We start from the raw sequence: 14,216 nt of genomic DNA, 5'->3' as shown, positions 1-14,216 counted from the left end.
GCACAGTTCAGTTATACAATAACTGTGATATGCATGTCATTTACATGTAGATTTTGTGTGCATTTAATGTGATTTATGTCTTATGTACTTTGATTGAATAGATGAATAGAGTTATTCATTTACTATTCTTCATATGAAGTTGTCCTAAACTTGTTTTCATACTTGCATTGTTGCCCTGTGTGTGTGTGTGTGTGTGTAAATGAGTATAATTTCCTCCCCCCCCCCCCTTCACTTTCCCCTTACCCAGTTCATACCCCTCCCCACCCCCACCTGTCATCCATTTCAGATGAATAGATATCAAGTTTAATTTTGAAAAACAACAACACTTTTTAACTGATGATGTATTTGCATGTCAAACTGTTGTGTTTTACTGAACACAACACACTGTGATAACAAAAATTACTGACAAAAATCACTGTGATGGTATGTGCAACACCCTTCCATCCCTCCTGCCCCCTCTCCCGCACCATGGGTCATGTGTGTGATTTTTCACACCGGTTTAAATGTGACTTACCTTTATGAGGAATGACTGTTATCATTCTTTAAAAATTGCTATTTCTTTGAATATGTTTAATATATTTTTTTCCTTATGATGATCCTGAAGGCAAATTTCTATAAACTCTTTTTCCAATGTTTAAGTGATTCGTTGATTGATTGTGTAATATTTTGGGACTTTTATCATGCTTCATGATACAGTGACAAGTTTTGTTTCCAGACAGAATGCCCAGTCCTTCCGACAGAAGACGGGAGCGTTTAGAAAACTCATCAAGAAAAAGGCAGAGCTAGGTAAGTATACAGCTTTTTTCCCCCATAGAAAGTCACACGTAAGAGTGCATTAGGAGGAAATAAAAATTTGGTGTGCTTACCTGAAGACCTTGTACTGTCGTACTCTCCCTAGAGTTTTCTTATCACTTCACTCACACACAAGAGTGTATCAGGAGGAAATAAGATTTGGTGTGCTTACCTAGTTTGTTTTTTTTTTACATTCCGCCTTGAAGAAATGATGGTGAAATCAGAAAGGCAGGTGAAACGATGCTGGGAAGAGCAGATCTGCTGGACTTACTAATAACTGTTATTCGTACAGTCAGTGCTCTACATATTCTGTAAAATAACACCTTGAATAAAATCACTCCATGTGTTCACACTTAGTCCACTACACTTTGTCCACTACCACCTTTACCATACCTTCACCCTTCCTTCCACCCCCTATTTTCTACTTTCCTTTTCTACAAATTCTACAAAGTGGACTGGTGGCCTGCATTGGCCTGAGAAGTGAGAGATTCTGAGAGTATGTTGATTGAATTCTACACTCACCAATATTTTCTCTCCGTCCACTGGGCATTAAGTCGTGATCCGGATGCTAGTCATTTGGATGAGGTGATCATCGAAGGTTTGATGTGTAGCTTGCACTTACGGCATGTAAAGAACCCAGGCAGGGAAATGGTTGTCCTTGGCAAAATTCTGTAGAAAAATCCACTTTGAATGAAAAACAAATACACTTGCAGGCTGAAAAAAAAAAAAAGAAAGAAAAAAGCATGGTGCTGCGCTGACGCCTCCTTGAGTAACTGAACTGAGCTGAACTGAACTGTTTGGTGCCTTCCGATTTATATGTTTCATTTGTTTTATTTATTTGCTTTTCATGTTGGACACATGCTGCTGCCAAAAAGCAAATTTCTGTACTGAAGTATAGACAGTAAAGTGTGTGAATCTGTGTATTCATATTCGTGTAGCGTTGTGCTCTCACAGGGGAGAGCAATCCAGATTTCACTCAGAGATATCTGTAGTGACAAAAAGCAATACAATACAATATAATACAATACAATACAATACAATACATTGCAATGGAATGCAGTGTAATACAAAATACAGTACAATACAATACAATACAATATAATACGAGGCTAATAGAGTGTCAAAGCAGAAATGAGCACTTTGAGAAATTTCATTTCAAAGAAAAGGCTTTCTCTTGTTTTTGATCAAGTTCCACTGGTGGGGATGGGAGGGTGTGTGTGTGTGTGTGTGTGTGTGTGTTGCCGGGGGGGGGGGGGTGACATTTACAAGCTTGTGTCTCATATGGCTCTGAGGAATCAAAGAGAAACACAATACAGGAAAAAAAACACTTTAAAATCTTGAAACTGATTCTGCTTCACACTTAAATGATCAAATTTCACATCCCTGTCTGTTCAGTTTATCACTGTTGCAATGAATGGGAATATATATATATATATATATATATATATCTGTGTGTGTGTGTGATATATAAACATTCGTTTTTGCAAGCAACCATTTAGTCATGTGTTTCTGCATTTATGTTTTTTTGTTGTTTTTTTTAATTGTTTGGTTCTGTTAGTTCAAATCTTGAACATAATTCTCATTTGTCAATGGAAGTCATGACATTTAATGAACTAGCTTTTGTCTTTTCCTCCATGAAGACTTTCTACAACATTTCATGTGAAATCAATGTTGAATTCTTTATATATATATATATATATATATATATATATATATTGCATCTGATTTGCATCTGCTTTCTAGTCCCCCAGAATGTTTTGGATGGAAATTTTCTGGTGATGGAGTGATGGATTTATTAAATTCTTGTTTGTTTGTTTGCATTTTCATTTCATGTTGTGTTGATATCTTCTGTGGTTGAATATCTTACTTGATTCAGTTATGTGCATGGTTGTTTTGTTACTGTGTCGGAGACAGTACGTGAAGGATGGGATATTATTATTGGAAAATATACCATCCCTCCTGCCCCCTACCCCACCCCCCCAGGGTAATCATTGTCTCTCCTTTTCCAGTTTGATGCAAGCAGTGAATAAATGAATTGTCCTTGTATATTTGTATTACTCTTTTTGTCACAACAGATTTCTCTGTGTGAAACTCAGGCTGCTGTCCCCAGGCAGAGTGTGTCACGCCACTGACAGCGTCACCCGTTTTTTTTGTATTTTTTCCTGCCTGCAGTTTTATTTGTTTTTCTATCCAAGTGGATTTTTCTACAGAATTTTGCCAGGGACAACCCTTTTGTTGCTGTGAGTTCATTTACGTGCACTAAATGCATGCTGTACACAGGACCTTGGTTTATTGTCTCATCCAAATGACTAGCATCCAGACCACCACTCAAGGTCTAGTAGATGGGGAGAAAATACTGGCAACCGCCGGTGTGATTCGAACCAGTGCGCTCAGATTCTCTTGCTTCCTAGGCAGACGCGTTACCTCTAGGCCATCACTCCACTGTGGTTGTTGAGACAAGTTTCAGAGTGGCTGACAATCCCATTACATTCTTTCATTTTGAATGTTATTTTGTTATTGTACTGATTTTAGTTTTGACCACTTTCTTGTGATCTTGTCTGTTTTGAAGTGTTCATCACTGCACCAAATCAGGTCCCACCTTCAGACACTGCTGAGGACAGCACAGAGGCGTCAGGTGTGTATGTGTGGTCATGGGTAGACATGGTATTGTCACTACCACAGCATGTTAATGTGATAATCAATGGTTTATCATAGCACAGAGGCGTCAGGTGTGTATGTGTCGGTCATGGGTAGAGAAGGTATTGTCACTAATACGGCATGTTAGTGTGATAATCAATAGTTTCACATAGCACAGAGGCGTCAGGTGTGCATGTGTGGTCATGGGTAGACATGGTATTGTCACTACTATGGCATGTTAATGTGATAATCGATGGTTCCTTGTGTGTGTGTGTGTGTGTGTGTGTGTGTTGTGTGTGTGCATTGGTGAGTTACAGATTCATACCTGTGTGCGTTGTAGGACATGTTTACTTGATATGACAGTTAATGTTCCTGGTCTGTGTGTGTGTGTACTCCATTTCTTTCAATCAACAACAAAAATGAAACCATTGATAAAAAAGTGCACAGAAAGTAGAAAAGTTGTGCATTTCAGCCTCATGCTACACTGATGTTGTTTAACTAAGGTTTAGCAGTCAAGGGGTTAAATGGTTTCTTCTTCTTCTTCTTCGTTCTTGGGCTGCAACTCCCACATTCACTTGTGTTTACACGAATGGGCTTTTACATGTATGACCATTTTTACTCCGCCATGTAGGCAGCCATACTCCTTTTTCTGGGGTGTGCATGCTGGGTATGTTCTTGTTTCCATAACCCACCGAACGTTGACATGGATTACAGGATCTTAAACATGCAGTATTTGATTGTATACTTGCGTATACACATGAAGGGGGTTCAGACACTAAGCAGGTCAGCACGTATGTTGACCTGGTGGATCGGAAAAATCTCCACCGTTTACCCACCAGGTGCCTTTACTGAGATTCGAACCTGGGACCCTCAGATTGAAAGTCCAACGCTTTAACCACTCGGCTATTGTGCCCATCGGTTAAATAGTTTTAGCATAGGAGTTTGTGCCTATGGTGTGTGTGTATGTGTTTGTATGTGTGAGAGAAGATACAAGAGGGAAGAAGATGAAAAAATTCATATTTGGATTCATGTTCTGATTATGGGAATGTGTTTGTTTTATAGTCATGCCTCCTTTAATCAAACTGCATAAATAGAAACATACATCACTGTCTTTGGTTAAGTTTCTGATTGTGTTTGAGGCAGAGATCTCATAAAAATTAGATTGTTATTTGGAGCTAAAATTTCCATGTTAAAAAAAACAGCACTGCAAATAAAGGGATATAAATCTGTTGTCAGTGAGAGTTTGAATCAGCTATGGTGACTTCCCTTTATCCTGTTTCTCAGTTTCACTGGAAAGGGTATGTATCTTATTATTCCACGCGAAAATGCGCCACATACTTTACAAAGACCCATGAAAATAGGATATATTTATGATTAAGTCTTCTTCTTCTTTTCTTTGCTCATGGGCTGTAACTCCCAGGTTCACTCATATGTACACAAGTAGGCTTTTACATGCACAACTGTTTTTACCCCACCATGTTGGCAGCCATACTCCATTTTTGGGGGTGTGCATGCTGGGTATGTTCTTGTTTCTATAACCCACTGAACGCTGACATGGATTACATTATCTTTAACATGTGTATTTGATCTTCTGTTTGCATATACACACAAAGGGGGTTCAGGCACTAAGCAGGTCTGCACGTATGTTGACCTGGGAGATCGGAAAAATCTCCACCCTCTACCGACATTAAGTCTTTCAAAGACACATGAAAATAGGATACACCTTAATGATTTTCTTCATATTTGTATAAAATCATCCCAAACGTGAATCAATGAAATAAACAAATTCCAAACCGTGGTTGTCATGCCATTTTGGTGTGTGCAGATGAAGGCAATGGCTGGTGGTTCTCCCGTGAGGATGACTACTTCCGTGCCCAGGACCCCACTGGCTGCTGCAAGGGCTATGACCTGTCTCTGTCCACCATTCTGCAGGCAGTCAAAGAGCAGGTCTGACAACACTCTACCCTCTCAACCATGGTGGTTGTTTTCGTTTTTTTCCCATCCCCTCCTTTTGATGTTACGTTGTTTTATAGGTTTACAAATGTAATGGAACATTTTTCTGCCCATGTTTTTTTGACGTGGAATGATTGATAATCTCAGAAATGTAATGGAGCTCCCATGTTGATGTACAATGATTTATAATCTGAGAAATGTAATGTTGTAGCTCCCATGTTGATGTACAATGATTAATAATCTGAGAAATGTAACATTGTAGCTCCTGTGTTGACATGGAATGATTAATAATCTGAGAAATGTAATGTTTTAGCTCCTGTGTTGACGTGGAATGATTACCGTAAAGTTCGGTCTATTGAGCGTACTGGTATATAAGCCGCACCCACTAAATTTTGGAAAAAATTGAACTTTATACATACATAAGCCCCACCGGTTTATAAGTCGCACTTATTTCCGGTACCGGAACACATACTGATACTAAGAAAAGCTGTCGATACTGTAGGTTATGAAATAAACACAAGCGGGGACAACACAAAGAAAAGCAAGCGAAAATACTGCTAGTGCCACACACACACAAAAAAAAGAATAAACACAACAAAAAATAAGATCCATAATGTAGGGATAGTCACATTTATTCAGTGTCATCCTGCTCACTGTATCCACTAAAATCTTCGTCTTCAGTGTCCGAGTTGAAGAGAACCAGCACGGCTTCCTCCGCCATCTTGTCACTGACTTAGCCTCGCTTTCACTTCATGAAGGTGGAGGTCGCTGCTGGTTCGTCACTTGCACTGTCGTCTGCTAGGTTGATCGCCTTCAATTTGAAGGCTGCATCATAGGCATGACGTCGCGTTTTCGGCATGATGAGGGTGTACGCTTGAGCAGAGTAGAACTGAATGCTGATCTGAAGGCTTTAATGTGTGCGGAATTGATTTATAAAATGTGAACAGTTAGCACACTATCCTGAAGCTCATCCAAAAATTCATGGACAGAAATCATGATTTTGGTGAGTTGAAGGGCAGCTAAGAATAGACGAGAACGTGACACTCCCGGGATCGTTAAAATCCGCAAATAAGCCGCTTCATTGTATAAGCCGCAGAGGTTGAAGCTGGGGTAAAAAGTTGTGGCTTATAGACCGAACTTTACGGTAATAATCTGAGAAATGTAATGTAGTAGCTCCCATGTTGATGTGGAATTATTAATAATCTGAGAAATTTAATTTTGTAGCTCCCAGTGTAAAAATTATATTTGAACCTTTGTTTGATTAAAGAAAAACTGTTGGGAAAAATAGCATTTCTGTGGCACTTTTCCATTATTGTTTCGAGCTTTTTGTTCTTCATAAAAAAAGAAAGTAGGAATAATACAAAGGAACGTGAGAGATTACACTGTGCTTTGGGGATGAAGCTGTGGATCTGCAGAAGAACAGATTATAACAGCACGCATAACTGGGCGCTTTTGGACAGTATGACAAGGTCATGAACATAATCTCAAAGAATCAGTGTGATACTGATACTGCTGTCTCTAGAGTGTTAGGGGCAATGTGAACGTATGTACCATGCAGGGATCATGTTGCAGAGGCTCTAGCGTTGAGACAGGTTTACAGTGTGATACTGACGCTGTTGTCTGCACAGTATGATGATGTGAATTCAGGACTGTGGTGTGTTGTACAGTATGGTAATGTGGACTGAGGGACGGTGTTGTGTTGTACAGTGTGGTAATGTGAACTGAGGGACGGTGTTGTGTTGTACAGTGTGGTAATGTGAACTGAGGGATGGTTTTATGTTGTACAGTGTGGTAATGTGAACTGAGGGACCATGTTATGTTGTACAGTGTGGTAATGTGGACTGTGTTTTGTTGTGTTTTACAGTATGGTGATATGAACTGTGTTGTTCAGTATGGTGATGTGAACTGTGTTGTGTTGTACAGTATGGTGATGTGAACTGTGTTGTACAGTATGGTGATGTGAACTGTACTGTGCTGTACAGTATGGTGATGTGAACTGTGCTGTGCTGTACAGTATGGTGATGTGAACTGTGTTGTACAGTATGGTGATGTGAACTGTGTTGTGTTGTACAGTATGGTGATGTGAACTGTGTTGTGTTGTACAGTATGGTGATGTGAACTGTGTTGTACAGTATGGTGATGTGAACTGTACTGTGTTGTACAGTATGGTGATGTGAACTGTGTTGTTCAGTTCAGTATGGTGATGTGAACTGTGTTGTACAGTATGGTGATGTGAACTGTGTTGTGTTGTACAGTATGGTGATGTGAACTGTGTTGTACAGTATGGTGATGTGAACTGTGTTGTGTTGTACAGTATGGTGATGTGAACTGTGTTGTGTTGTACAGTATGGTGATGTGAACTGTGTTGTACAGTATGGTGATGTGAACTGTGTTGTGTTGTTGTACAGTATGGTGATGTGAACTGTACTGTGTTGTACAGTATGGTGATGTGAACTGTGTTGTTCAATTCAGTATGGTGATGTGAACTGTGTTGTACAGTATGGTGATGTGAACTGTGTTGTGTTGTACAGTATGGTGCTGTGAACTGTACTGTGTTGTACAGTATGGTGATGTGAACTGTGTTGTGTTGTACAGTATGGTGATGTGAACTGTGTTGTGTTGTACAGTATGGTGATGTGAACTGTGTTGTACAGTATGGTGATGTGAACTGTGCTGTGTTGCACAGTATAGTGATGTGAACTGTGTTGTTCAGTATGGTGATGTGAACTGTACTGTGTTGTACAGTAGGGTGATGTGAACTGTGTTGTACAGTATGGTGATGTGAACTGTGCTGTGTTGCACAGTATAGTGATGTGAACTGTGTTGTTCAGTATGGTGATGTGAACTGTGTTGTGTTGTACAGTATGGTGATGTGAACTGTACTGTGTTGTACAGTATGGTGATGTGAACTGTACTGTGTTGTACAGTATGGTGATGTGAACTGTACTGTGTTGTACAGTATGGTGATATGAACTGTGTTGTACAGTATGGTGATGTGAACTGTGTTGTGTTGTACAGTATGGTGATGTGAACTGTACTGTGTTGTACAGTATGGTGATATGAACTGTGTTGTACAGTATGGTGATGTGAACTGTGTTGTGTTGTGTTGTACAGTATGGTGATGTGAACTGTGCTGTGTTGCACAGTATAGTGATGTGAACTGTGTTGTGTTGTACAGTATAGTGATGTGAACCGTGTTGTGTTGCACAGTATGGTGATGTGAACTGTGTTGTGTTGTGTTGTACAGTATGGTGATGTGAACTGTGTTGTGTTGCACAGTATAGTGATGTGAACTGTGCTGTGTTGTACAGTATAGTGATGTGAACTGTGTTGTGTTGTACAGTATGGTGATGTGAACTGTGTTGTACGGTATGGTGATGTGAACTGTGCTGTGTTGTACAGTATGGTGATGTGAACTGTGCTGTGTTGTACAGTATAGTGATGTGAACTGTGCTGTGTTGTACAGTATAGTGATGTGAACTGTGCTGTGTTGTACAGTGTGGTGATGTGAACTGTGCTCTGTTGTACAGTATAGTGCTGTGAGCTGTGCTGTGTTGCACAGTATAGTGATGTGAACTGTGCTGTACAGTATAGTGATGTGAACTGTGTTGTGTTGTACAGTATGGTGATGTGAACTGTACTGTGTTGTACAGTATGGTGATATGAACTGTGTTGTACAGTATGGTGATGTGAACTGTGTTGTGTTGTGTTGTACAGTATGGTGATGTGAACTGTGCTGTGTTGCACAGTATAGTGATGTGAACTGTGTTGTGTTGTACAGTATAGTGATGTGAACCGTGTTGTGTTGCACAGTATGGTGATGTGAACTGTGTTGTGTTGTGTTGTACAGTATGGTGATGTGAACTGTGTTGTGTTACACAGTATAGTGATGTGAACTGTGCTGTGTTGTACAGTATAGTGATGTGAACTGTGTTGTGTTGTACAGTATAGTGATGTGAACTGTGCTGTGTTGTACAGTATGGTGATGTGAACTGTGCTGTGTTGTACAGTATGGTGATGTGAACTGTGTTGTACGGTATGGTGCTGTGAACTGTACTGTGTTGTACAGTATGGTGATGTGAACTGTGCTGTTGTACAGTATAGTGATGTGAACTGTGCTGTGTTGTACAGTATAGTGATGTGAACTGTGCTGTGTTGTACAGTGTGGTGATGTGAACTGTGCTCTGTTGTACAGTATAGTGATGTGAGCTGTGCTGTGTTGCACAGTATAGTGATGTGAACTGTGCTGTACAGTATAGTGATGTGAACTAATCTGTGTTGTACAGTATAGTGATGTGAACTGTGTTGTGTTGCACAGTATGGTGATGTGAACTGTGCTGTACAGTATAGTGATGTGAACTAATCTGTGTTGTACAGTATAGTGATGTGAACTGTGTTGTGTTGCACAGTATGGTGATGTGAACTGTCCTGTTGCAGGGTCCATTTGATGGCATTCTAGGGTTCAGCCAGGGAGCTGCAATGGTGGCTTTGGTACTGGGTGAACAGGAGAAGCAGTCAGGTACTGAACATCTTTTTTTTTTTCAAATGTGTTCATACGAGTGAACGTGTGGAGTGATGGCCTAGAGGTAACACATCCGCCTAGGAAGCGAGAGAATCTGAGCGCACTGGTTCAAATCACGGCTCAGCCACTGATATTTTCTCCCCCTCCACTAGACCTTGAGTGGTGGTCTTGACGCTAGTCATTCGGATGAGACAATAAACCGAGGTCCTGTGTGCAGCATGCACTTAGTGCACGTAAAAGAACCCACGGCAACAAAAGGGTTGTTCCTAGCAAAATTCTGTGCAAAAATCCACTTTGACAGGAAAAACAAATAAAACTGCACACAGGAAAAAATACAAAAAAATGGTTGGCGCTGTAGTATAGCCATATGCTCTCACTGGGGAGAGCAGCCCGAATTTCACACAGAAAAACCTGTTGTGATAAAAAGAAATACTAATAGAAATACAAATGCATATGCATGTGACAGGCACACTAGTTGAGTGGTTAAAGAGTTGGACCTTCAATCTGATGGTCCCGGGTTTGTATCTTGGTAACGGCGCCTGGTGGGTAAAGGGTGGAGATTTTTCCAATCTCCCAGGTCAACATATGTGCAGACCTGTTTGTGCCTGAACGCCCTTCATGTGTATACGCAAGCCAAATATCAAATATGCATGTTAAAGATCCTGTAATCCATATCAGCGTTCGGTGGGTTATGGAAACAACAACATACCCAGCATGCACAACCCCGAAAACGGAGTATGGCTGCGTACAAGGGGGGGTAAAAACGGTCATGCACGTAAAAGCCCACTCATGTACATATGAGTGAACATGGGAGTTGCAACCCACGAATGAAGAAGAAGAATATGCATGCATGTTCATAAGTGCATACATATGTGAAAAAAGTAAATGATTCTCATGAGAGCTCAGTTGATCATTTATCATTAAAAGAATATTTCATAAAAAGGCTGGCTCTGCACTTTGTCTCTCACTGAGAGGAGCAGCCCAACTTTACACAGAGAAGACCGTTGCAGCAAAATGCACAGTACAATGCAGTATAAGAGCTCAGTTTTTTTTCATGTTTTTGGTTGGGGCTGAAAAATACTACAATGATATTTTAGCCTCTGGTGGGTTCAAACCTATGGCTTGTTAAGTCCATGGCAATCATCATTTGGAAAACACTGAATGGAAATGGGATTCATGTGTTACAAAGACTGAAGATGATTATTCATGTTTTGTCTTGCAGAAAAGTGGTTCCAGTTTGCTATCCTAGTGGCAGGATTTAAGAGCCGATCCAGTCCACACGATGCCTTGTATGAGAAGAAGATCTCCATTCCAACCTTGCATGTGTTTGGGGAGACTGACAAAGTGATTCAAAAAGGTAGGCCATGTTGAGTGAGAATTTTCCACCCCCACCTCACAGATTCAATCTTTGTATTTCTCTTGTTACTGACATTTAGTCATTGATTCTTTTTATTTTCATTTTTTCTCCTTTTAACTTAATTTGAAAAAAAGTTTTTAGTGTGTGTGTGTGTGTGTGTGTGTATGTGTGTGTGTGTGTGTGTGTGTGTGTGTGTGTGATTGTCACTTTGTGCCCCCACATCAAATTTTACCCCTAAGGTAATGCTCAAAATTCTGTCAGTTTCCCTTTTAGGTTTGAAAGCAATGGCCAGGAAATACTTACCCATTACAAACAAGTATTGAAAAATGCTTGTGTGGATTTAAAATGCATCTTTATGTGTTTCTGTTTTTTGGAATCACTGCACATTTGCTTGCTTAGTATATAATAGTATATATATAGTATATATGTATATCATCTAATATCACTTACAGTGAAAAGACAGTAAACTAAAGAACGAACAAATATATATATTGGGGAGAAGGGAGGGGGATAGTTTGTTTCTTTTCACAGATGGCATTAGCGGACCAGTGAAAGTGTGGGTGCCTTTTGCAGACATGAGTGAAGACCTCCTGCAGTATTTTGAAGACACCGTCACGTTACAGCACCAAGGGGGGCACTTCATCCCTGCCGGGGGACAGGAGAAAAAAGTCTACCTGGAATTCCTGGCCAAAGTGAAGGAGCAGAAGAATGCCTCTTCCACCTGACAGGGCTTTGACAAGATGCCACGCCCCTTGTGTGCTTGTGGAGGAAACATCAAAATAATTCAGTGAGACTTGCAGCACAGGTGTTGCTGGGCGTTTTAAGCACACATGCTGCTATCAGGAGATGCAGCTGAAGCTGTAAACACAGTGAGCATTGCACTGAAAATCAAGAACTGTTCAGTACAGTGCGTTCCAAAGTGCATCAGTTTTGTGAACTCGGCACATTGGATTCTGTAGAACTTGTCGAATCCTTAACCAGTTGGCTTTATTTTTCCCATCCTATCAAAGACAGAACCTGGTGTTCATTGAATGTAATCTTTATCACATGATGTAATAAACTGGCGAAAGATGGAGTGAAGGTAGCGGGGAGTTGTTCTGTCCGTGTGCAGGGTGGCAGTGGTGTTGATCCCAATCCTGCCTGCGCACGTTTAGTTACCGCTGAAGCAACATCACCATCTGGTGCAGACACAAAACCTTGAGTGCCTGTATCATTGTGATCAATGTGGTAATCTGCTACGGCAGTGTCACGCTGTGTACAGCATATGTAATGTTTGTGGGATAATGATAATAATAATAATAATAATACATTAAAAAAATGTTGCTAAGAAACTGAACCACAAACCAGCCAGCAATCGAGGTGGAGAACATACAACTGACATGGTCTCTCTCTTTTGCTGTGTGTGTGTGTGTGTGTGTGGTGTGTGTAAGAGAAAGAGAGACTGAGAGAGAATGAATGATTGATTGAATTAATTTTGTTTAGTGAGGAAAATGGAATAAACAAAACAGTATTTTTTTTTTTACGTCCAGCCTGCAGGGTAAATATATATTTAAAAAAAGACAGAAAGAAAATGGTGTGATGCACTGACTAGCTGCTTACTCCACTGTGTAATCTGACTTTCTGGAAGATTGCTGTTTTGCTATTTTTTCTTTCTCTACTGAAACAATGGACTGAAACACTCAGACCATCGCTTGAGATGTAGCGGAGGGGATAGAATTTCCATCTTCTGAGTTTAAGAACTGTAGTCTTGTATTTAGATGGGTAACATGAGGCATTAAAAAGACTTCTGTTTGAACAAATAAGCACTGTACATGTAACAGTAAAAACAAGATGTTAAAGAACTGAAACTCAGTGTTAGGAAATGAACGATGCCTTCATTACCTCACTCATCCCCACAAAATACACGTCCTACTCTGTCATCCTCCCATCTCCTCCCCGCCCTGCTCTCCCATCTCCCCCATCCTACTCTCCCTTCCACCCACATCCATCCCTGTCCTGCTCTTCCATCCCCCCATTTCCCAGCAGCTCAGTCCTACTTTCCTATCCCCCCCTACCCCCTACCTACTATCCCCCTCTTACATGCTCCTACTCCCGTTACCCTCAGTCTGGCTACCCCCTCCACTGCTGGACCTCCTACCCCCTGCAGTAACCCTCTATTTGACCTAATCACCTGCAGACGCTTCACAAAAAAGAAAGACAAAAGACCACATTGTTTCCTCCAAAGAATGGAGTAGAATGTGATCCCCTCCCCCCCCCCCCCCGCCCCCCCTTGTTATACTGTCCCTCCCCCCATTTCCCCAGCCTACTCATCCTTCCACAATCATGTCCATCCCCTGTTCTACTCTCCCTCCCCCCTCCCCGGTTCTACTCATCTCACTTTTCATCTCCCCCCTGTCCTACTCTCCCTTCCCCCTACCACCCCACCTGTCCTAGTCGCCCATTCCACCTATCTCTGGCCTGTCCTACTCTCCCTTCCCCCTACCACCCCACCTGTCCTAGTCGCCCATTCCACCTATCTCTGGCCTGTCCTACTCTCCCTTCCCCCTACCACCCCACCTGTCCTAGTCGCCCATTCCACCTATCTCTGGCCTGTCCTACTCCCCCTCTCCCATCCATCCATCTCTCCCCCCTGTCGTATTCTCCATTTCCTCCATCTCCCATCTGTCCTACTCTCCCAATCACCCTCTCCCCCCGTCCTACTCTCCCATCCCCCCATTTCCCAGCCCAGTCCTACTCTCTTATCCCCCCCCCCCTCCCACTTCTTACTATTCCTCTCTTTAACGCCCCTACTCCCGTTACCATCAATCTGGCGACCCCCTCCACTACTGGACCTCATACCCTCTGCAGTAACCCTGTGTTTGACCTAAATACCTACTTACGCTTCCCAAGAGAAAGAAAGACGACGTATTTTCCTCCAAAGACTGGAGTAGAATGATTGGTTGTGATCCCCTTCCA

General features: G+C 41.4%; 1 protein-coding gene across 1 annotated transcript in view; it reads left to right on the top strand.

Moving 5' to 3' along the window:
* Positions 1–12,341, top strand: part of LOC143279347 (esterase OVCA2-like) — a 14,355-nt gene extending 2,014 nt beyond the window's left edge. The window contains exons 3-8 of the mRNA XM_076583368.1: positions 716–786; positions 3,362–3,427; positions 5,255–5,376; positions 9,820–9,901; positions 11,127–11,261; positions 11,835–12,341. Coding sequence (XP_076439483.1) covers positions 716–786; positions 3,362–3,427; positions 5,255–5,376; positions 9,820–9,901; positions 11,127–11,261; positions 11,835–11,986 — 628 coding nt within the window. The 3' untranslated portion in view covers positions 11,987–12,341. The remainder of the gene's footprint in view (positions 1–715; positions 787–3,361; positions 3,428–5,254; positions 5,377–9,819; positions 9,902–11,126; positions 11,262–11,834) is intronic.
* Positions 12,342–14,216: the final 1,875 nt, after the last annotated feature.

The sequence above is a fragment of the Babylonia areolata genome, chromosome 2 (assembly GCF_041734735.1).
Source record: "Babylonia areolata isolate BAREFJ2019XMU chromosome 2, ASM4173473v1, whole genome shotgun sequence".
Classification (NCBI taxonomy): Eukaryota; Metazoa; Mollusca; class Gastropoda; order Neogastropoda; family Buccinidae; genus Babylonia; species Babylonia areolata.
Note: the sequence above shows the minus strand (reverse complement) of the source record. Positions and strands in the feature narration are given on the sequence as shown.